Source organism: Garra rufa, chromosome 7 (genome assembly GCF_049309525.1).
Source record: "Garra rufa chromosome 7, GarRuf1.0, whole genome shotgun sequence".
NCBI lineage: Eukaryota > Metazoa > Chordata > Actinopteri > Cypriniformes > Cyprinidae > Garra > Garra rufa.
In genome coordinates this window covers 38,094,927-38,117,365 of record NC_133367.1, presented here as the reverse complement: position 1 = coordinate 38,117,365, position 22,439 = coordinate 38,094,927, and the positions used below count along the sequence as shown (strand labels likewise).

Here is a 22,439-nt window from a genome sequence, read left to right as displayed (position 1 = left end):
GACTGAAACTACTTTTTTACTGTATATACTCATATAAATCATCAGGTGTTACTGCCATATTCTTTATGGTTAAGGCTGGATTTACCTCTTTTATTTTTGTCAAGGGAATTAGGGCGATGCTAACTTAGGGTTCACCACTTTAGTAGACAGGCTTAGCTTAGTCTAGCTATAATTGTTTTCTTTTGTTACTAAAATTGTCTCTTTTTTTCCCTTTCTTCATCTTTCCTAACTTATTGCCTTAATGGGTTAAGGCTTACATCAGCCAAAAATTTTTTTTATTTCTGATGTAATTTATTCATCCTCATGCCATTTCAAACCTGTATGGCTTTCATTCTTCTTTAAAAGAATATATTTTGAAGAATATTGGTAACCAAACTGGTTCCTATTGATTTTCACTGTATCGACTTGTTTTGTGTTCGACAGAGAAGAGAAACTCATACAGGTATGGGGCGACATGAGAGATTAGAAAATTTTAAATGATTCAGGCTGCTGAAGATAAGTGACATCAATGAAGAGAGGAAAGAAAAAAAAAAAAAAAACAACGATAGCATCCATGAATCCCTGTGTTTGCATCTTCAAGCTTCCTGGATTTTTTGTGTGTTTTCTTTGGCCATCAGAGCTCCTTTGGTGGTTTCGGTGTATCCAAATTGCATCAAGTTGGCTGAAATACAGAATGACACATAATGATGTCTACATTTTTTTAATCATTGGGAGATATTAGTAAGTCATGAAAAATTTTTAGTTTCCAAAATAAGACCTGCCTTTTTTATATCCTCCTCTCTTCCTGAGGATTATCACAGCTCCAAGAAGTACAAATACTACTACAGAGACCAGCACTGGAATCCAAAACACTGGAGAATCTTTGGTTCCAATGTCCAAACCTAAAAAGACACAGAAAAACAAAAACTGACATGAAATACATTAAGGACCTACAAGTACAGTAGCTATTAGGGATGCGACTGGTCACTGATCAGAACCGGCTGATAATTACTTCTGGTTACACTTTATTTTAAGGTGATATAATTACAAAGAATTAGTACTTAGTCATATTAAATTAAGCCTGCTTCATGCAATTACTGTATTAAGACTAGGGTTTGGTTTATATGCTAATCAATCATTTAATTCTAAGCAATAATTAAATTATTGCATGATTTAAATCCACATTTATTAAATACATGACTGACAGAGACTGCTCAGTTTGTTAACACTAATATCATCTCTGATGTACCTGCACATGGTTGACAGATTTGACTGATGTCCAGATGTTTGGTCTGGTTGCTGATGGGATTGTTGAGCACACAGCTGTAGGTGTTTTTATCCTGATATTCCACCTCCAGAGGTAAAGAGAGACTGATACTGAGATCAGATGCACTGTTGCTGGAGATTAAACTGTTTCCTTTGTACCAGGAGAGAGTCACATGACTCACATTCACCACTGAACACAGCAGTGAACATCTAGAGACTGATGAACTTGCAGATGACGAGGAACATTGTGAAGGATCTCTGATAATGACGGGAACAGGAAGATGATCTAAAACACAATAGAGAAAAGATTGGGTAACACTTTCTATGAAGCCCCTATTTATAATACATTATGAGGGTATTTCTAAGGCATTATAATGAATGCATAATGCATTATAATAAACCTTATAATATGTTATATTATCTCATAAATACTCATAACAACAATTATAATACATTATAATACTTGAGTATTTGAGGTTATAACTTTTAAGATTATGACTATTTATAACACACATATTTATTCTACCTAATTTACAATGGACTATATCACATTACATTTATTTATTTTCATTTATATTATATTTTATTTTGATGGTCCCCTTCGTCTATTGACTATACGCAACTTTCCAACTACATGTCAACTAACACTCCGTAGAGTATTAGTAAACTTAGGTTAAGGTTAGGCTAGGTAGTAGAAGGTTTACATGCTTGCAAAGTTACTTATAATCAGTTTGTCATTTGGGGAACCAAAAATACAGTGTTAGCATATATTTTGCATACTAATTTAAAAATTATTACATAAATATTACTGTTAGCTGACATGCAGTTGCAGAGTTACTTAAGCTGTCTAAAGGGTACCATCAAAATAATCAAACTGATAATACTAATGTGTCATATTACACATTTATCTAATCTAATACCTGATCTTATGGCTCTTTGAGAAGTATTATTATAATTACTTATAAGTGGTCTTTGTATGCTTTAAGTAAAGTGACATGAGAAACATGGCAAGATATGAGACTTATAATATGTTATAAGTATGGAGGAGGTAATCATACTGTTAAAAGCTATAACCACAAATAAGTTTTTATTTATTTGTGGAACATTAAGACTGTTCTTATGAATACTCATAAGATGATACAACATATTATACGTTTTTTTATAATGTATTATTAATGTATTATAATGCCTTAAGAATACCCTTATAATGTATTATAAATACAGGCTTCATAGAAAGTGTTACCAAAGATTGTTTCTTCATAGTAGACTACAGGAAGATACAAAAAAACTAAAATGTAATGTATTCTTACAGTGTCTTACTTCTAAATGTTCTAAATTTTAAAAGGAAGTTTTCATCAAAAATCAATGTTCCTGAATCTGTCATATTCAATAAATTAATTCAGTTGAGTTTTCTTTTTCTTGTTGTTTGATGAGTGATGTTTGTTTAGTGTTTCCTTTTATAGGATTGGTTGATTGATTTCATTTTCATTCATTCATGCAAATATTTGTATACTGAAATTGAAATACTCACCATAGACTGAAACTCTGAATCTCTTGTAAGAAACCCTATTGTTGCTGGTGATCTTAAGATTATAAAGTCCAGAGTCTGTGGTTCTGATGTTTGTGATGGTGAGAGATCCAGTCTGACTATCCAACTGCACTCTGCCAGTAACCCTATCACCTATTATGGTGTTACTGGCTTTTCCATTGATTTGGGCAACTAGAGTTTTTTCAGGTCCATAATACCATACTATCATATCATCTTTCTGTTTTTCAACACCTGTGGGTAGCTTGACAGGATTCCCCTCCATCACCAGCACCTCTTCTGTCTCAACACCAAACACACCTTGTGAACAAAAACAGAAACAGTTTTAAGGTGTATGATTACATGATTAACAATGACATGACAGTAATGAGTAGTTAAAGGGAAAGTTCACCCAAAAACGTAAATTTGATGTTTATCTGCTTACTCCCACAGAATCCAAGATGTAGGTGACTTTGTTTCTTCAGTAGAACACAAACAAAGACTTTTCACTCAAATCAAAACCAAATTAAACCCTGCAGCTAGTGATGAAACACTGAGTTGTTAAGACACAAAATGATCAGTCTGTGCAAAAAACTGAACAGTATTTATATCAAATGTTCAAATGTATTAAGCGTGTTCACAACAGCTGGCGCATGACGCGTCAACATACCCTGGCAAAGGATTCTGTGAGAAGTCAACTCTCCTGGATGAGTTTTAATTGGTTGCCAGAATCAGGATAAGCACAATTAATTACCATTTCGAGTAGCCGCTATGCACTGTGTAAACAAAAAGTGAGGTATACGCAAGACAGATCTACAGATCTGGCGGATCATGTTGACGCGTGGCACGCCAACTGTTGTTAGTGCGCTTAAGACGGTAGACTGCTGTGGTGAATCAGAGGTAAATAATAATTTAAGTACTGTTCAGTTTTTTGCACAGACTGATCGTTATGTGTCTTAAGACATCAATGTATCGTCACGAGCCACAGGTTTTAATTTGGTTTTGTCTGTGTATGTTTTTTTTTAACTATCAAAGATTTGGTGCCCATTGACTGCCATTATATGACTGACAGACTGCAACGGTTTGAGTTAAACATTTTCGTTTGTGTTCTACTGAAGAAACAAAGTCACCTACATCTTGGATGCCCTGGGGGTAAACAGATAAACATTTAATTTTCATTTTTGGGTGAACTATCCCTTTAAGTAAAACTATTGCCTGTAAATAATTCTATGTGCAAAGATTTTTGTTTTACTCATACTATCTAATAGTCTCCTATTTAACTTAACTATAGTTACAGCAGTTTATAGTTTGTCATTGCTATCCATGTTTTGTCTCAATGAAATGCAAGCAAACAAAAAAACAACAACAAAAAAAAGGATTTCAAGGGGAAAAAAGAAGGTGCTGACTGACTTCCTGTCACATGAGGCTGTCAACTTCCTACCCTATTCTTCCAGGAAGCATGGCAAAGACAAACCCTCCCAAAGAAACATACTTTTCATGTTGCTAATATGTATTTTTTGTTGCCATACATAACTTCACATTCCGAATGTTTTGCCATGCAATTTTTTTTAATTATTATTATTATTTTATATGATTATTTATGTATTGTTATATACATGTAATTTTTTCGTCATTCTATTATTATTTTTTTTCTATTATTTAATTTCTTGATACACAAAGCCCTGTTGGGCCAACTTAATAGCTGCATTTTGTTCTGCACTGTGTTCCAAGACAAATGGATATGTTGGTTGTTGTGTTCTCATATTCAAGAGATTTTAAGATAGATGCAGCTTTTTTTGGTTTTATGTTGAATGTTCTTCGACTTTTATATATACATAATAAATTTGTTTATCAATAAATATTGAATATTGAAAGCAGTTATTTTGAGTTAGATGCCAAATGTTCTCCTCCTAATGTCAAATTTGACATTGAAGGGGTGCATACAACATATTTGCCCACATGCAAATAGTTGCAACATATTCAAATACTACAAAAAAAAAAAAAAGAAAAAAAAATCTGGAGGAAAAAAATGCAGATTATATTCACAAAGGACACTTTTAACATGAATAATGCATACAAAAAAATTTTGGGCACAAATGGAATAACTGTCAAATTATACTAACTACTTCCCTCGCTGGTCCCACCAGCGATGTTTCAACTATAGGATAAAGACAGACTATGGATATGAAAACAAGTGTTTAAACACTTTTAAAAAAAAGTGTTTAAAGTGCTCCTCCGCAGCCAAAGCTCTGTAGGCGTCCAACGCCGCCAGATGAAAGTAAACGGACGCCATCCATTCAGGCATAGCGTGAGTGGACACCACCGCATCGGGAACAGAGTGAAACACACACTGAAGACAGGAACAGGAAACAGTGATCTCCAGAGGAGGAGGGAAAACCCACAGCCCAGAGTCATGACAAAATACATTCTTTAAAGTTTTTATGTTCAGTCGACATTCTTCTTCTTCTCAATGAAGTTTCATGAAGTTTCATAATTTTGTAATTGAACAGTTCTTTTTTTAAACACAGAAAAATGGTGGCATTTTTAGACTGGATAAAATGTAGACCGGACAAAATGCATTGTAAGTGGAAGTTTAAAAACAATATTTCTTTCATTGTCTTCAGGCTCGATTTTGCAAAAAGTGAATACTTTATCGAAGAACTGCAGTCAAACACGGCTTCGTCACTAGACCTCAGGCTGGAAGTACCTCGCATTTTTGGCATCAGCTTTGAAGCCTCGGTATTAGATGTAACATTAACAACATACACCAGTGATCTATTTTATTTATAATGTCAAGTGTAATGTCAATTTTCTATTCCGCAGAAGACACACTTTTGGTTAGGTATCCTTTTTCAAATAAATTCGTTTATAGAGTTTCCCGATGTGTGTCACAGTGCATATGAGAATCTGTGACAATCCACAAACTAACAGATTGATCAATGTATGTGGTTAATCAGTTGCAAGAAAAGGATGAAACTATAAAATCTTACCATTTGTGAAGATCATTACTGATAAAGAAAGAAACACAAGATTTGAACGCATTGGGCTGTTCATATTTCCTCTGTTGAACCAACTGTGCAATCTGAGAATTGTGTGGTAGATTGATTCATTCATTAGATCTCATTTATAATTAATCATGTTCAAGACAGCAGCCCCAGCTCTTGTGAGTGGAAATGAGAGGAGCAACTCCTTTTGTCACACAGAACATAAACGAGACAAAGCCCAGCCTCTACAGGTAAACTCTAAACCACTAAAATGTGCCCTGACAAGCCTCCTGCTCGTTTCGTTTCTTTATAAATGGGACACTTCAAGGAAACATCAGAAACAGAAAGTAATCTAGTCTTGTAACTAAATCAGACCCTGACAAGCCTCCTGCTCGCTTCGTTTCTTTATAAATGGGACACTTCAAGGAAAGATCAGAAGCAAAAATAATCTAGTATTGTGACTAAATCAGACCCACTGTAGAATACAAAGATCTTCATAATTTTGGGTGGTACTTCATAATACTGTACACAACACAACTGAAATAAATGACGGTCAAAAATGATTAGATTACAGGAATGAAAGAAAGAAGAAAGAAAAACAAGAAGAGAAATATCATTCAGGTGAACAGGGTCTCTAAATTTAGTCCAGGAAGTGTTTGTTAAAACACTGTTAAAGGCTTGCTTTATAAATTGCAATGAAAGTTAAACCTGGTTTAAACCCAATAAATAAATATTAAAACAAAAGGCATCGCTAATTCATGTTAAGGCCCACTGATATGTGAAGATATATACAATACAATACAAATGTGCCTTATAAGGTAAAATCATTTATAAAAAAAATAAATCTAAATCTAAGTATCAACATAACAATTTTCAAAAATCACATGACCATGATAAGTTTATTATAGGAAGTTTCCAACGTCACGTTACAACATTTTTATTGTTTTATAGCAACTTTTGTACTGGACTTTTATGCACATAATAAAAAGTAATATCCACCATGTTAATGTTTAAACTGCTTTAATGTTCTTTTTTTTTTTTCATTCCAGTGTTGCGTTTATCGGTTTTATTTATCATAAAGCTTGTATAAGTCATCTTGAAATTCCAAAGTTCCAAAGCACAAACACAAAGCAATACACACAAGCTTACTCACACTTACGTATGCTGACAGACATTTTGAATATGTTCAGTAATTGGATTGTTCAGGTTCGACAATTTAGAGGTTTAAATAATCAAAAATAATCAAGGTTCTTAACAAATGCTAAACAGTTTTAAGGAAAGTGCTGAGGTCAGAAGCCTATGTTACATTTTTAATTTTCATATTAACACAGAAAGCATGTAACCACACCCCTGGCTAAATGTGTTTGGACCAATTAGCCAGGTGTGTTCATTAAAAAGCAACAATATTTACGTCAGTTTGTATTCAGTGTTGTTATTTTACTGAAGCTCTAATGTAATTGGTCACATGTGCTCTGATGGGTGTGGCTACTGTTATTGCTTTAGTTCAAGACATCAAGATGCAGAAGACAAAAATATTGTAAATACACCTGAGCAGTTCAGATCTTGCCAGTTTTTAAGAAAAGCAGAATTATAAAACTTCATATATCAAAACAAAGGTGCTATGTTTTATTTATTTTATTTTATTTTATTTTTTTCTTAGTTTGAGAGACCTGTCGGACCCTTATTTGATTCAGCATGAAACCAGCTGAACTAGATGAACTAGATTTGTTTTTCGGATTCCTGTCACACCTTTGATGTTCCCGGTTTCTCACACTAGTGTGCTTTAATGTTTAATCAGGAAGTTTGCTTTTAAATGCTTTTATTTTGTACGAAATTGCAAAAAGTCACACTTGTGGTGTTCCCAGTCAAAAATGACTGGACTCCAAACAATTGCTTATGAATCTCTCATTATGCTTTATTATTACTAAATATTGGATTAAACGTTTTTGTCAGCTTGTTTTGTCTCATTTAGGATTAGTTTTGTGTTTCTGTTTGCATCTGATTAATCATAAACCTCATTCATCGGAAAGTAGGCACCTCGTTTTTGAACATTTTTAAAAATTGCACTCATTTGTTTCTCACACTAGTGTGCTTTTAAATTATTTAATTTTGGACAAAATTGCACAAAATCACACAGTGAAAGTGAATGGGGAAGAATGAAAACAAGAGAAATAATTAGCGTTCAGGAGCATGTTGTGCTTGTAAACATAAAAGCCTTGGACCTGTGTGTGTGTGGATGCATGTATACTCACGCTATTACACAAACACACACACATCCATGCATACAAACTTTTGTTAGCTTGAGTACTGCCTAGAGACACACAAACACCAGGGCCTTCAACTGTCACAGCCTGTGGAGAGAAAAGGAAGAGATGCATATTTTGTGCCCCAAAATATGTGATTCAAAAAATAACCAGGTGTTTGTTGATGTGGTTGTATATATGGCAATGCTAATGATTTTTTTTTCTGTCACAATGGTCAGATTTGTTGTTCCATGATATTGTCTCTGTTTGTCAATGTCAGTGTGCAGGATATATAGCATATAAACAAAATATAATCAGAATCACTACTTTCAGATAAATGAGGCCTACCATTACTCAGATGCAAATAGAAACTCAAATGTCACATGTCGCCCATGCATTTCAGCATAATAGAAACCGAAAGAATACTGCGCCCAAGACTACTATGTTATTTGTCATTCTCATTGACAGAAACCACAAACCCACAACAATGTACAATTGCGCAAAGACTTATTTTTAGCTTTACGTGTAATAATTTAACGTAATTTGTTTTGGTTCTTGTTGTGCACAAACATCATGCCATGCGATAACATAATCTGATGGTAAAAATGCAAATATCCATGAAAAATGTCTAATCTTTTAACAAAGGTGCTCTCTAAACCAGAAGCTTTCCGTTCTGTCCTGGAAGCCCCCTAGCTGTGTGCCCTGACAAGTTTTCTGCTTAACGTTCATTTCTTTATAATAGGTGGAGCACTTCAAAAACATCAGGTGTATAATTTACAAGGAATTTAGCTGCGAAAGCAAACAGCAGATGCATTGTCAACAGAAACAAAGATTGGAAACATAAAGAATACTTTAGAATAAAAGGATCTTGATCATCATGGGTGGAAACACTGTACAGAAATAAATGATACTAGATCAGCAGGTATTAGATTACCAAAATAGACCTAAAAGAAAGAAGAAAGAGAAAAAAGACAGAGAAACATCATTCAGGTGAACGGGGTCTCTAAATTTAGTCAAGGAAGTGTTTGTTAAAACACTGTTAAAGGATTGCTTTAAAAATTGCAATGAGAGTCAAACCTGGTTTAGACCCACTACATAAATATATTTATAAATGTTGTTTAAGTAAGGATAAGTATCAACATGACAATATTAGGGAGTTTCCAACATCATGTTACAACATGTCCTTATTGTTTTTGTTTTAAAGTTTCATGGAAGCTGGATAAAACTATAATTGCTGTGGGGCATCAATGAGAATCACTTTATCGATGTCTTAACATGTTGATCAAAATGTGGTAAACTTCATGCACACACATAGTCCACATAACAAATAAACCAGTCAAGGCCATCCCTGCTCACTAGGCCTCAACAGTCCTTCAAATGACTTCCACCATTGCCTTGTGCTCAGAGAGGAAGTGAGGTGACAGATATTTAAAGGAACATTTAGTATCGCCCCCTAATGGCCAGTTCCCTTCATAACAGCCGCCCCCAAATTTGCGATTACATTTGAACTAAGTATTGCTGTCAGGGACCCCAGGAAGGGGTATCAAACGATTAACTGGTCGAAGATAAGTTCTGTCTGTCACTCTTACTTCTGCCATCCGTATCCCTCCATCTTTACCAGAAATAATGTGACCTACAGGCCAAAATGATCTAGGTAATTGGGGGTCTACAACTAAAACCAAAGCATTTAACTGTAGTGCATCAGTGTCCTTTTGCCATTTCAACCTGGTCTGTAAAGTTGGCAGATAATTCCTTATGAACTGCGACCAAAACCTGTCAGCAAGTCTTTGGCATGTCCTCCAAGTCACATTCATGATAGGTGCCTTGTGGGAGTGAAAGGTCTCGCCACCTCATCAGAAGCAGGTTTGGGGTGACAGGGTCAAGGTCAGCCACATCAGTGGATACATAACCCAAAGGTTTAGAATTTAAAATCCCCTCAATCTCGACAAGAACTGTGGTCAAGACTTCTTCTGTTACGGTTTCTAAATTCAGTGTAACATTTAAGGTAGCTTTAATGGACCAAATTTCTCTCTCCCGAGAGCTCTCAGGCTCTGCATGGCGTTGAATACATCTGTAATTTCTTGATCTCCCTATCTGAAGTTAGTTCCTTAAGGTGGTATTTTCATGAGCTTTGAGATGTAGCACCATTTTTTACACAGTGCTGTAGTTCACCGAGAAGCTACGCAAACAGCTCTCATTATTGGAAACGATTTCTTTTTGATTGCATAATCGTGCGATTAAATCGATTTCTATTATGAACGCGATTAGGCGTGTCTTCTAAGTAAACTACGGCTCAGTGCTGCTCCATCTCAAAACAGTTGCTGTGATTTACGGGTAATCACAGAACTGGCTTTTTTGACAAAATGCGCAAACGTAAGCGTGCAGGAAGTAAATCTGCCATTCTTGGAGATATTGTTTGAGCTCTCCATTTTTGACACTCTGCACAGGCATGCTATTCCTTTCTCACAGCCTCTCTGCCTCGGAGAATCCAATACTTCCTCTGTATCTCAGCAGATAAACATTCCACACCGGGTTGTTTTAACTCACTGTCATATTGTCGAATAAGCAGCTTGGTAAGTGGATGTTTTGGATCCAAAACTATGGTAACGGTTTCTAATTCCAACTGAATTGTCCTACTTGAATCATTTGCATTGCCTTATCGAATTCTGGAGCCAAATTTGCCAAACGACTTTTGTACTGGACTTTTTTATGAGTCAGTTTGTGCACATAATAAAAAGTAATATCTGCCTGCACAGTCAATGTTTAAACCACTTTAATGTGTTTTTTGGATAACGTCTACATTTCAGTATTGCGTTTATCGGTTTTATTTATCATAAAGCTTGTATAAGTCATCTTAAACTTACAGTTCTAAAGCACAAACACAAAAAATTCCAGTTTGGAGTTTATCAGTTTTATTTATTATAAAGCTTGTATACAGTAAGTCATCTTGAACTTCCAAAGTTCCAAAGCACAAACACAAAGAAATACACACAAGCTTACTTACACTTATGTATGCTGACAGACATTTTAAATGTGTTCAGTAATTGGATTGTTTAGGTCCGACAATTTAGAGGTTTAAATGATCAAGGTTCTTAACAAATGCTAAATAGTTTTAATGAAAGTGCTGAGGTCAGAAGCCTATGTTAAATATTTACTTTTCATATTAAAGGTGCCATAGAATGCATTGATACAATATTTTAAATCGTTCTCTGATATCTATAGAAGATATATGGCATAGGAAAGGGCAAAAATTCTTCAGAAACGGTTTTACAGGTCCATTTACAACCCTAGGATTTGTCCCTAGAATTAAATGGTCTGTTATTGCCTTATTTGGAAGGTTCATGAATAATAATGTGAGCTCTGCTCTGACTGGCTGTTTCACAGAGCTGCTCATTTTAGTAGCTTGCACATGGAGGAAAATGCATTTTTAATCAAGGAGCTTGAGCCGCTATTAATGCCGCATTCCAGGCAAACTTCTACCCGTGAAAGTGCACTGGAGCGGCAGTCAAACCCATGACTTTCCACCCGTGAACTCGTACTAGATCGATGTACTGTACTCCCAGTTCCGAGCTCTGATGTCACATAGCCCGCGAAACAACAATGACAGGCCCATACGGGTGTGGTGTTTATGCAAGTGGTACACGGTGGAAAAATAGACACAGTTTGGCATGACTTGCCTGGAATGCTACAAAGTCGTGAGTGGTGGTTTGAAGTCAGGATTTACGGGCTCAAAAACCTGCCCAGAACGCAGCATAATATGTGGTTTATTGAAACTGCCGTTTTGAATGCACGATCATTTTACTTTAACTTTCGTGATTGCATGTGTGTGTAACATTATACGACAGCGGCAGTACTTCGCACATAACTTTAGATGCTTGCTATTGATGCAGGATCTGCAAATCATTCACCATCGTCCGCACAGTCATCTCTCCATTTATGATCTTATGTACTGCAATGTAACAGGCTACTGCAAGCAGTAAGTTAGCCATGTCCCTTCAGTGGCTCGTGTTATTTTATTAGATCGCCTTATTTGTTTTCCTAGCTTTTCTGAGTAAGTTACAGACACCAACCATCCCTGCACTAAGCATCTCCTGCACAACCAAGAACATAATATAACATTTATTCCCGTGATCTGCCTTTTTCGCTATTGCCCTCGATTTATTTGTTTCACAGTAGTAGCTGAAGAACGTCTGATGATTGGGCTATGCAAATGATGCAATATTCGCTGTTATGTTAGGATTGACCTATTTTTCAGTGGTCTTTTGCAAACACCAGATTTATATAAGAAACGATGGTGTTTAAAACTCACAGTATGTCATGTCCATGCACAGAACTGTTATTATTCAAATATGCCAAGGTAAATACAGTTCCCTTCCGGAGGGAACTCTACGCTGCGTCCTGGTTAGGACACTTTGGGAACTGCCCTCAGCGTGACCGGTTCTGAAGCTCTTATAAAACAACGACAATGAACTTGACATTGACCGGCGCCAGCCCATGACGTCATTAACAAGGCGCCTACTAGTATAAAGGGGCGCTTGTGAATACATCAACCATCTTTTTGTTCTTCAGCCGTACCTTGTTCTAAGCTCGAGTAGAATGATGATTCCTAGAGTATACAGTTCAGCAAGTGTGCAGAATCCGTGTCAGAGAAATCTGACACCAGATGACGTGCGCAGCCTGTTTGTTATGTGTTTGGGTGTGAGCACGCGCGCTCTGTTCTTGAGAGTGCAGAGCGCGTCCATCGTGAGAGTTTCTCTCTAAGGAAACTCCGCTCTCGTTTGTCCCCTTTTCCGAGGGAATCGGGACATTTATCTGCCCTACGCGGCTCGGGTCCCGTTGCAGCCGAGGCTGCACGGAGAACGAGCCCGCGGTGGTTACAGATGAAGCGCGCACACGAGTTGAGAGATGTGTAATCTCTCACGCTCGTCAGCCGCGGACGAGGGCGAGCTGCGGGCGAAGGATGTATTAATCTCTGACATCCTTTGATACAGCAGCAAGTGCTCTACTGGTTTTAGCCAGGTAAGCAGGATGTGGCTGTTATGGGCGAAAAGTGATTTTCTGAGCTCTCACAGCCTGCCTGCCCCGCGTATGATGAGCTGTTGTCTGTTATGAGCCGCGCTGCGGTCTGCTTTGATCTGCGGTGAAAGCACGTGCAGGGGGAGGTTGCTCATAGCAATTTATATGAGCAATTTCACCCTGACCATAACAGACCAGTCCCCATATACATCCCATTCCCTCCTGATCTATATATTAGGATCGGGAGGGCATGGGATAAACCATATTCAGCCGCACTCATCTATATCAGCATGTTAGTTATGCTGGTGCAGAGTGAGTGCGTGAGTATGGCAGGCCGTCGATGCCATAACCCGAGGATACGTTTGCTGTCCCTCGGCGTGGGTGGCGTCGACGCTGAGGGCATACGCGGCAGCGGGTCAGGCTGGTGCTGCCTGCACGCAGTGGCAGTGTTGCAGGCGTACCGGGCTGATCTGCTAGAGGATGAAGACCCGTGGAGATGGCTGAGCTGTTTCACACCACAGGCTTGTAGGTGAATTTTGGCAGACATCGGGGAGAAAGATGAGTGCTTTCTCCTCGATGCGCCAGTCTCGCCTTCCGAATTATTCGGTACATCCGTTGTTACGATGTTCGACTAACTCAGGGAGGCGGAGGCGTGCTCAGCGGCTAATAGATCCTTTGGGGTCTGTTATTTCTCACCGGTCCTCATCTCCACCCGAACGCAGGGGGAGCCTGGCCCCTCCTGGCCTGCGGGCTGGAGGCAGGGCCAGGCGGTTTGTGTGGCCACTCGAGACCCTCCTCCTGGGAGGGGTAGGTCTCAGAGGAGACGTGATGTGCGTTATGGGAGATGGGATCGTAGGGAAACGATCCTCTCCCTTCTCCCTCACGTCGTGCGGCCACCCGCCCCTTTTTTCCCCTTAAGACTCTGGGGCTGGGCTGATGATAGATTGATAAATTCAATCCGTTGGCCCGGTACATGAACTGACATATAGGTGGTTGTGTATATGTATATGTACGTATTCTTTGTCTACCAGCTCCGCTTGGGTGAGACTTTAGTATTTGAGCTACTGAGCTCCTAAGGTCCCTGAGTGTCGAGTGTAGCCAGGTCTTCCCTCGTTTGTGAGTTAGTGTACCAAGACCTCCACTCGTAAATAACTCCTGTAGGGGTTAGGCGTTGTCAGGCTTCCTCTCATTCTGAGAGTTATCCCTTGAAGCCTCCGCTGCTTTTGAGCTCGGCTTAGGCACTATTTATACCTGCATATGCATGTCTACACACCTACTGGGTGTGGCAGTCTACCCCGTCCCGTGGTAAGAGTCCCTCTAGACTCCGCTCGTCTGAGTGTGAAGACCGGGAGGTTAGGGTAGGTTCCCCACCCTCTTTTTAAGAAGATAGGAGCAACCCAGGGTTGAGCGCATGGGCTGCCTCTCTTTGTGAGTCAGTGCACTGAAGGCCCCGCTCCCCAGGGCCCTGTCAAAAAGGGAAAGAAAGAAGTTTCTTTAGTGAGAGAGGAAAGTTTAGAAACCCCCCCCCTAAGTGTGAGGATTTTTTCAGGCCTCCTCTCTCTGAGAGTTGCGCTGACGAGATGCCCCTCTATGGAGGTTCTTGTCTAGGCTGATTTCTCACAGTTCTATCAGATTTGGGCAGTTCTGGGAGCTGGTAGGCTCTCGTGAGCCTCGCTCTACACTGAAGCTTACAGTGTTAGGTCCTCCTTGGCGGAAGCCCTGGTCTGGACCTCCAGGTTTCACCTTTTGAACCCTGTATAGGCGCTTACAGCTCTGTCCAGATAGCATTTAGGGGGTTGAGTGTAGTAGGTCTCCCCTCATTATTAATGAGCTCTGTTGGTTAGCACCTCCACTCCTAGACTTTCCTGCCACGGTGAGCGTTGTCAGGGTGCTGCAGGCTTCCTCTCGATCGAGAGTCCTTCTGTAGGAGCCTCCGCTCTTCGCTGCTGCTGATCAGACCTCCTTTCGCCTAGTGGCGTCATGATGTAGGTCGGGCGACTGGTCTTCCCTATGGTTTAGACTTAGAATGGTTAGATGTGTTCTCCTGCTTGAGAACCGTCCAGTTGCAGCCTTCGCTCCCCTCAGTGCTCCGCTTACAAGTACATACTCGTGGTATTTAGCTGGTAGGCCTGCTTAGGCCTCGCTAACTGCTGTGCTCTGTGCTTTGAGCCCTCTGCCAAAGCTGAGTATTGTTAAGGCTCTCTCTTTCCAGACTTGAAGCCTCCACTCTACAGATTCCTGTGATGTGGGTTCATGTACTTGTAGCGTTGAGTGTAGCCAGGTCTCCCCTCAGTGGGTTTTTCGTAAGACCTCCACTCTCGAGCATCTCTCGCTAGGGACTATTAGAATACCGCTCACCAAGACCGAGTGTTGTCAGGCTTTTTTCTCTCTGTGAGATTCGTTTCAAAGCCTCCACTCTACAGGGCCCTGCTCTGAGCATTTGGGCCCTGCTGTGAGTCCCGGTATTCTCTGAGCGTTGAGTGTAGCTAGGTCTCCCCTCACTAAAAATATTTGGGTGAGATCTCCACTCCATAGAGCTAGGAGATTGAGCGTTGCTAGGCTTCCCCTCATCCGAGGGTCTCTGTGAAGCCTCCGTTCCCCTGAAGCTCCGCTCCGGGTACTTTCAGACGTGAGTGTAGCTAGATCTCCCCTCACTGTATATTTGGTGTGAGATCTCCACTCTGTAGAGCTGGGAGGTTGAGCGTTGTCAGGTGTTCCTCTCATTCTGAGAGTCTCTATGAAGGCCTCCGTTCCCCAGAAGCTCCGTTTTTAGTACCTCCAAGCGTGAGTGTAGCCAGGTCTCTCCTCACTTAGAGCGTTGAGGCCTCCACTCGTAAAGAGCTGGCGGATTGAGCGTGTTGGGGCTTCCCCTCTGGTGAGGCCCCCGTTCTCCAGAAGCTCCGCTTCCAGTCTTTCCCTCCAGGCGTGAGTGTAGTCAGGTCTCCCCTCACGAAGGGTTATTGAGATCTCCACTCCTAAGAGCTAGTGGATTGAACGTTGTCAGGTTTCCTCTCTTCCTGAGAGTCTGTTGTGAAGCCTCCGTTCTCCAGAAGCTCCGCCTTCAGTACTTTAGGCGTGAGTGTAGCCAGGTCTCCCCTCACTGAAGGGGTTATTTTGAGACCTCCACTCCTGAGAGCTAGTGGAGTGAACGTTGTCAAGGTTTCCTCTCCCTAGAGAGTCTTCTGCGAAGCCTCCGTTCTCCAGAAGCTCCGCCTCTGTACTTACAAGCATGAGTGTAGTCAGGTCTCCCCTCATACAAGGGTTTATGTTTGAGACCTCCACTCTTACAGAGCTCCGAAGCTCCAGGCTTTGCTGTCGCCTGTGATAATTATATGGTGTTTCCCTCGCTATGCTCTGGGCACCTCCTCAAACCCACAGTAAGTGGTGAGTACTCACGCGAAGCTTTTGAGCACTCCTTAAAACCCACGTGAAGTGGTAAGTGCACACGCAAGTCCTTGGGCACTTTCTAAAATCCACATGAGTGGTAAAGATTCCCCCCTAAGGTTGGGTTCTTTTGTAAAATCCTGTATGGTATGGGTTACGCATTATCCTCCGTTCCCATTCTAGAGTTGGTTCTAAAAACCCCTGGGTTTTTCCAACTCCACTACAGACAGCACTACTTATAGGATCGAGTGTCGCTAGGCTTCCTCTCATCTAGAGAGTCTTCTTGCAGAAGCCTCCACTCTCCTGAGAACTCCACTTAAGTGGTTCTACTGCTTAGGCTCCTGGAGCCTCATGGATCACCTCCAGTGTTGAGTGTAGTTAGGTCTCCGACCTCCACTCCCAGAGTTCCCCGCAAGCACAGAGTGTTGCTAGGCTTTCTCTCGATTAGAGAGTCTCTTTAGAGCCTCCGCTCCTCAGAACCCCCGTCTAGTGTGAAGGCTTAAGGGTAAGCTTCACTACTAGCGGTGAGTGTAGGTAGGCCTACTCTCGCTTAGAAGTATCAGGCCTCCACTCCTAGGAGTTCCGTGCTTGGGTGGCCGAGCCAGCTGTGACGTCGGCCCGAGCGATTCTCGCCGGTAGTGGGGAGTGATGTTCCTTCTTGACTCCTCAATCAGTCAGTTGTTCACTTACTCCTCAGCATGGCGGCGTGGGTATATCATTCCCAAAGTGTCCTAACCAGGACGCAGCGTAGAGTTCCCTCCGGAAGGGAACGTCTCAGGTTACGTAGGTAACCCTAGTTCCCTGAGGACAGGGAACGAGACGCTGCGTCTCGTAGCCATGCTTCGGGCCCCACTTACGTCTCCATCAGACAAAAAGATGGTTGATGTATTCACAAGCGCCCCTTTATACTAGTAGGCGCCTTGTTAATGACGTCATGGGCTGGCGCCGGTCAATGTCAAGTTCATTGTCGTTGTTTTATAAGAGCTTCAGAACCGGTCACGCTGAGGGCAGTTCCCAAAGTGTCCTAACCAGGACGCAGCGTCTCGTTCCCTGTCCTCAGGGAACTAGGGTTACCTACGTAACCTGAGACGTTTTCCATTCTAGGGCACCTTTAACACAGAAAGCACATTACCACACTCCTGGCTGATTGTGTTTGAAACAATTCAGCAAGGTTATGAAGAAAATTTTAAAATATTGTAAATACAACTGAGCAGTTCAGATCTTGCCAGTTTTTGAGAAAAGCACAATTATAAAACTTCATATATCAAAACAAAGGTGCTATGTTTTTTTTGTTTTGTTTTTTCTAGCTTAGTTTGAGAGACCTGTAGTCGAAACCCTTATTCGATTCAGCATAGAACCAGCTGAACTAGATGAACTAGATGTGTCTATTGATGAATGTGTGTGGTTGGTTTGCATGTTTGCAGATAATGGACATGAACGTCTCGGGTTACTTGACTGTAACCCTGCTGCCTTTAAAAGCGACATCGAGATGCTGCATATACTGTAAATACGCTAATGAGAACATTCTTTGTTCAACTGGTTATGTCAAACGCACCAAGAATTGGCTTAAATAACCTCGGTAGGTGACGTATTTGATTACGCGCACCTGAGGGTTATAAATAGATGTGAAACGAACACACCTGCAGGTTATGCCTTTGTCTGAAAGAACATCCAGGCATGCCTGCAGTACGGCATTGAGGCACAGCATCTTGTTCCCGCGAGGAACCCAAGATGCCCAAGATGTTCCCTACCAAAAGCGGGAACAAGATGCTGCATATCAATACGCTAATGGAATGAGAATACCAAAGCCGCCACACTGGAAGTGTCTGGACTCCTTAAGGTTGTGTAGTGTGTGCATACAAGCATTGAAGCGGTCTCAGACATGACTCTAGGATATTGCCTTAAGGAGGTGCGAGCCCAGAGTAGCATGGACATCCAAACTATAGAATCTGATAAATGTGTGTAGGGAGGACCAGCCTGCATCCCACACTTGCTGCAAGGGGGCACCTCTTGCTATAGCCGTGGAGGATGCAACCCCCCTGGTTGAGTGGGCCTCAAAGCTTGGCCACATGCCTCATAGGCTAGAGCAGTCATTCCCAAAGGCGGGGTCCCAACCCACAAGTGGGTCGCGGGAAATATTGTATGGGTCGCCAAGTCGAGCACTATTTTTCAGTGCGCTATATACTCTTGATTAAAATTTATATGTGTAGTTCACCTATTAGCCGCACGAGGGAGCTCGTTGTTTTCTTCTTCTGCTTTCTTTTTTTTGTTGTTGTTGTTCTTTAGCTGCGCTCTGCATCGCCTGTTTCATACTCCGTCTGCAGTGCGTATGCGTTGCGTATTTTTTCCACACCCATGTTAACGGATTGGAGCGTTCACACTGCACGCGGTTGCAGTCCAGCAGTGCGTCCCAGAAGCAGTGCGTTTGCAGCAGAGCAGCGATCATTTCGGCAGAGTCTATTTTTTGCTGTGCTGCAAGCGCTGCATGTGCTGAATTAAAGTGACAGCGCATTGTTCGCTGTAAAAATGAACATGGATTGACACGAAAATGTCCCATAAATGCATATAAATGAAGTCCACTTTTTCACAGTCAACACGTGGCTTTTTGGCTAGGTTTAAAATAAGGAAAAGTGCAGTTTTAAAGAAAAAGGCAACATAATACGTGCACTTGTCCAGGCAGAAAAGTTCTTTAAAACATTGTTTTTAATAAAGATTTAATGCGAAAGAAAAGCATGAGAGCCGACTGTTTCTGTCTGTGGTAAGTTTTAATTAAAATATTTTTTGATAGCCCAATTTCAATTAGAAAAGGAAGCTATAGCCTCCCTATGTTGTGTTTAAATGTGTTGCAACTTGCTTGAGCAACTTAATATACAAATCTAGAAGTCAAGTGCATTGAATAATATGTTGTTTTTTTATTGAGTTTAAACGTGAAAATGTCTGTTACTGTATTAGTGTACTGTGATAAAAGAGGATCACAATGCTGAAAAAGCACTTGTGGATTTGAAATCAAAATAACGGATACATATTGTGTTTGTGGTAAACAGCATTTTCTGCAAATCTGCATTTTACTTAAATAAAAAAAATGTGCTTTGTCAAATATCTGTATCTCTTTTAAATAGTTAAGTGGAAGCATGACCTTTAAAATTGTCACACATATTTTGATAATGCATAAATTCTCTTCGTGATATATGAACTATATAGGCTTAATGTTTATTGGGTCACAAGGATTTATCGACTTTAAAATGTGGGTCCCCAGAAAAAAAGTTTGGGAAACACTGGGCTAGAGCAATAGCATCCCTCACCCAATGTGACATTGTCCATTTAGTGGCAGCCAACCCCCCCACCCTTTTCAGACATAAATCTGAAAAGCACGTATTGGACACAGTAAGTGAAGTCTTTCTTGCTCCGGTGTTGTGAATGGCGGAGGGCAGAAGGCTTCAAGAACAACCGTTTTTATGGTTGAAAATGAAACTTTTAGAAGATAATTAGGGTGAGGGTGCAGAATGGCTTTCACCAGCCCAGGGGCAAAGTCTAAGCAGGATGGTGAGGTTGTCAGAGCCTGCAAATCCCTAATTCTCTTGAAAGAAGTAATAGCTATCAGAAAAACCATCTTTAGTGTCAATAAATTGACATGCTGAATCTAGTGGTTCAAACGGGGTCCCAACCAAATCCTCAAGCACTATAGCTAAGTCCCATGAAGGGGCTGTCACTCTGGTGGGCGGCCTAAACCGCAGAGCTTTACGAATGAAGTGGGTGCTTTCCCACTGAGACCCGTCAATGAAATGGCAGCCACATAGACACTGAGAGTACCAGGAAATGTACCTGAGGACAGTTTCTCTTGCAGAAACTCCAGCACTCAAACGACTTGGCAGTAAACTGGGTCTGCATGGTGTAACATACACCAACTCTCGAAAACACGCCATCTGAGTGCATAAATTTTTCTAGTGGAGGGAGCCCTAGCACTTAGAATAGTGTGTATTACATCAGGTGGAAGCCCAGAATCCCTCAGTTGATCTCCCTCAGGGGCCAGACATGAAGTTTATAGAGCTCGGGCTGAGGATGAAATACTGCCCTCTGCGGCTGAGATAGGAGATCTCTCCTATCGCCCAAGGCGCGCCGTCGAGGAGGGATATTAGATCTGAGAAACACACTTTGTTTGGCCAACAGGGCGCTTTCAGTAAGAGGCGAAACCCTTGTTGACGGACCTTGGCCAGGACTCCCAGGAGCAGAGCAATCAGGGTAAATGCGTAAAGATGCAGTCTGGGCCACGTATGGGCCATCGCGTCCAGACTCTGGAGCTGGGAGTCAGAGAGAAGTAGAGGGGACATTGTGCTGTCTCCTGTGAATCACAGAGGTCCACCTCTGCTTTGTAAAATCTTTCCCAGATTGGACTGACTACTTTGGGGTGGAGTTTCCATTCCCAGTGCAGCAAGTCTGCTCCCACATTCATATTCCCCGAAATGTAAATTGTTCTGAGGGACAGGAACTTGTCCTGTACCCAAAGCAGAATCTGCTGCGCTAGCCTGTTCAGGCGGCGCGATCACAGTCTGCCCTGGCGATTTATGTAAGGGACCACCGCTGTGGTGTCCAACTGCACTAGGACATGGTAGCCTCTTAACTGCTGGAGGAAGTATTTTAGGACCCGAAATACAGCCATCATTTCTAGGCAATTGATGTGCCAGTCGAGAAGATGACAAAATTTCTACATGAAAATATGCGTCCTTAAGATTTATTGTCAGGAAACAATCCCCTGACTGGATCTGGGAAACAATCATTTGTCTTGCCAGCATCTTGAATTTGAAAATGCCATTGAAACGCGGAGGACAATGTGAAAACTGAATCCTGTAGCCCCTTTCTACAGTCCTAATGACCCTTGGGGAGATTTCAGGCAGTAATTTCTATGCTGCCAGTTTCTCTGAATAGGGCACTAGTTTTGACACTTCTCTTAGGTGGGGGTATGTTAGATGTGTGTGTGATGTCCTGAAACATGGCAGGAGGCAACTGACCATGTAACACTTCGCCGGAGACTGCTGTCCCCCGAAACACCAGTGGTGGCGGAGATAGTACAGCAATCTCCTGAGGGTGCCGGGAAGGAGTCCCTATTCTGTGCTGTATTTTTTCGCCACCCCAGACTTTTTCTTGGTAAGGGTGCACCTCAGATCTGGCCTCTTAGAGGCACATTTCCCAGATTTCCCAGTTTTTGCAAGGAGGTGCACGACTCGCAAAGCAGACCTACAGTAGACAACACTCTCTTTCTGGGTGTCCCGCCCTCAGTGAAACCAGACCTGGACGAGACTGGGTGGCCGACAGTCCCAACGCTTGAGCACGGTTGGGGAAAAACCTCACAAATGCCTCTTCGCCTCCCGGAACCTAGCGATGACCGTATTAACAGAGTCGCCAAATAGGCCGGAAGGCGAGATGGGAGCATCAAGGAGGAATGCTTGGTCGATGGTCCTGCCTGTGCTCAAGTCCTTCAGCAGGTCAGCCTGGCCATGGTGTGCAGGGCAGCACCAGCCTGACCCGCTGCCTGGAACTCTTTTCCCATCAGCGAAGATGTCAGTCTACAAGGCTTGGTGGGTGAGCTTAGGTTTCTTTAAGGAAGATGATCTCCCAGGGGAGAGATAGCCTGAGAGCGTCTCTTCTACCTGGGGCATCATCATATAGCCCCGTGCCTTGATCGACGTCGAGGGCACGAAGAGGCAGGGTAAAACAGAGCTTGAATAGGAGCTAGCTTGTCATGGAGATCGCCAAAGAAGAGGAGAGACCGTCGCTAACGCTCCTCCCCCTGGCCACCTGACAGAAATCTGTCATCTAGCTTTAAGTGCTTGGGGGTCTCTTGCTCCTGCGGTCAGTCCAGCTTTAACCTTTTGACTGCCTGAGTCTGAACCTCAAGTAACTCCCCATAAGATTTATCATCGCGAGATGAGCACTTAGAGGTGGCGCTCTCGATTTCTGCAGAAGCAAGAGTATCCCCCACTACAGGTGTGTTTTTCACATCTATTTATAACCCTCAGGGGAGTATAATAAAATATGTTACCTATC

The 22,439-nt window shown here is 41.6% G+C and overlaps 1 protein-coding gene across 1 annotated transcript; it reads right to left on the bottom strand.

The window, feature by feature from the left end:
- Positions 1-575: 575 nt before the first annotated feature.
- On the bottom strand, positions 576-20,285 carry LOC141338151 (natural killer cell receptor 2B4-like). Its single transcript, XM_073843710.1, has 6 exons — positions 20,220-20,285; positions 17,973-18,144; positions 2,777-3,091; positions 1,229-1,531; positions 762-881; positions 576-661 (listed from the first exon to the last, which is right to left on the bottom strand). Exons 1-6 carry the CDS (start codon positions 20,283-20,285, stop codon positions 576-578), a joined length of 1,062 nt encoding a protein of 353 aa, XP_073699811.1.
- Positions 20,286-22,439: the final 2,154 nt, after the last annotated feature.

Coding starts and splice junctions, on each gene's coding strand:
- LOC141338151 (XM_073843710.1), bottom strand. CDS start 20,285: ATGCAGACCCAGTTTACTGCCAAGTCGTTTGAGTGCTGGAGTTTCTGC. Junction 18,145..20,219: donor GCAAGAGAAACTGTCCTCAG/GTACATTTCCTG, acceptor CGCTTTTGGTAG/GGAACATCTTGGGCATCTTG. Junction 3,092..17,972: donor CAAATACGTCACCTACCGAG/GTTATTTAAGCC, acceptor TTTGTTCACAAG/GTGTGTTTGGTGTTGAGACA.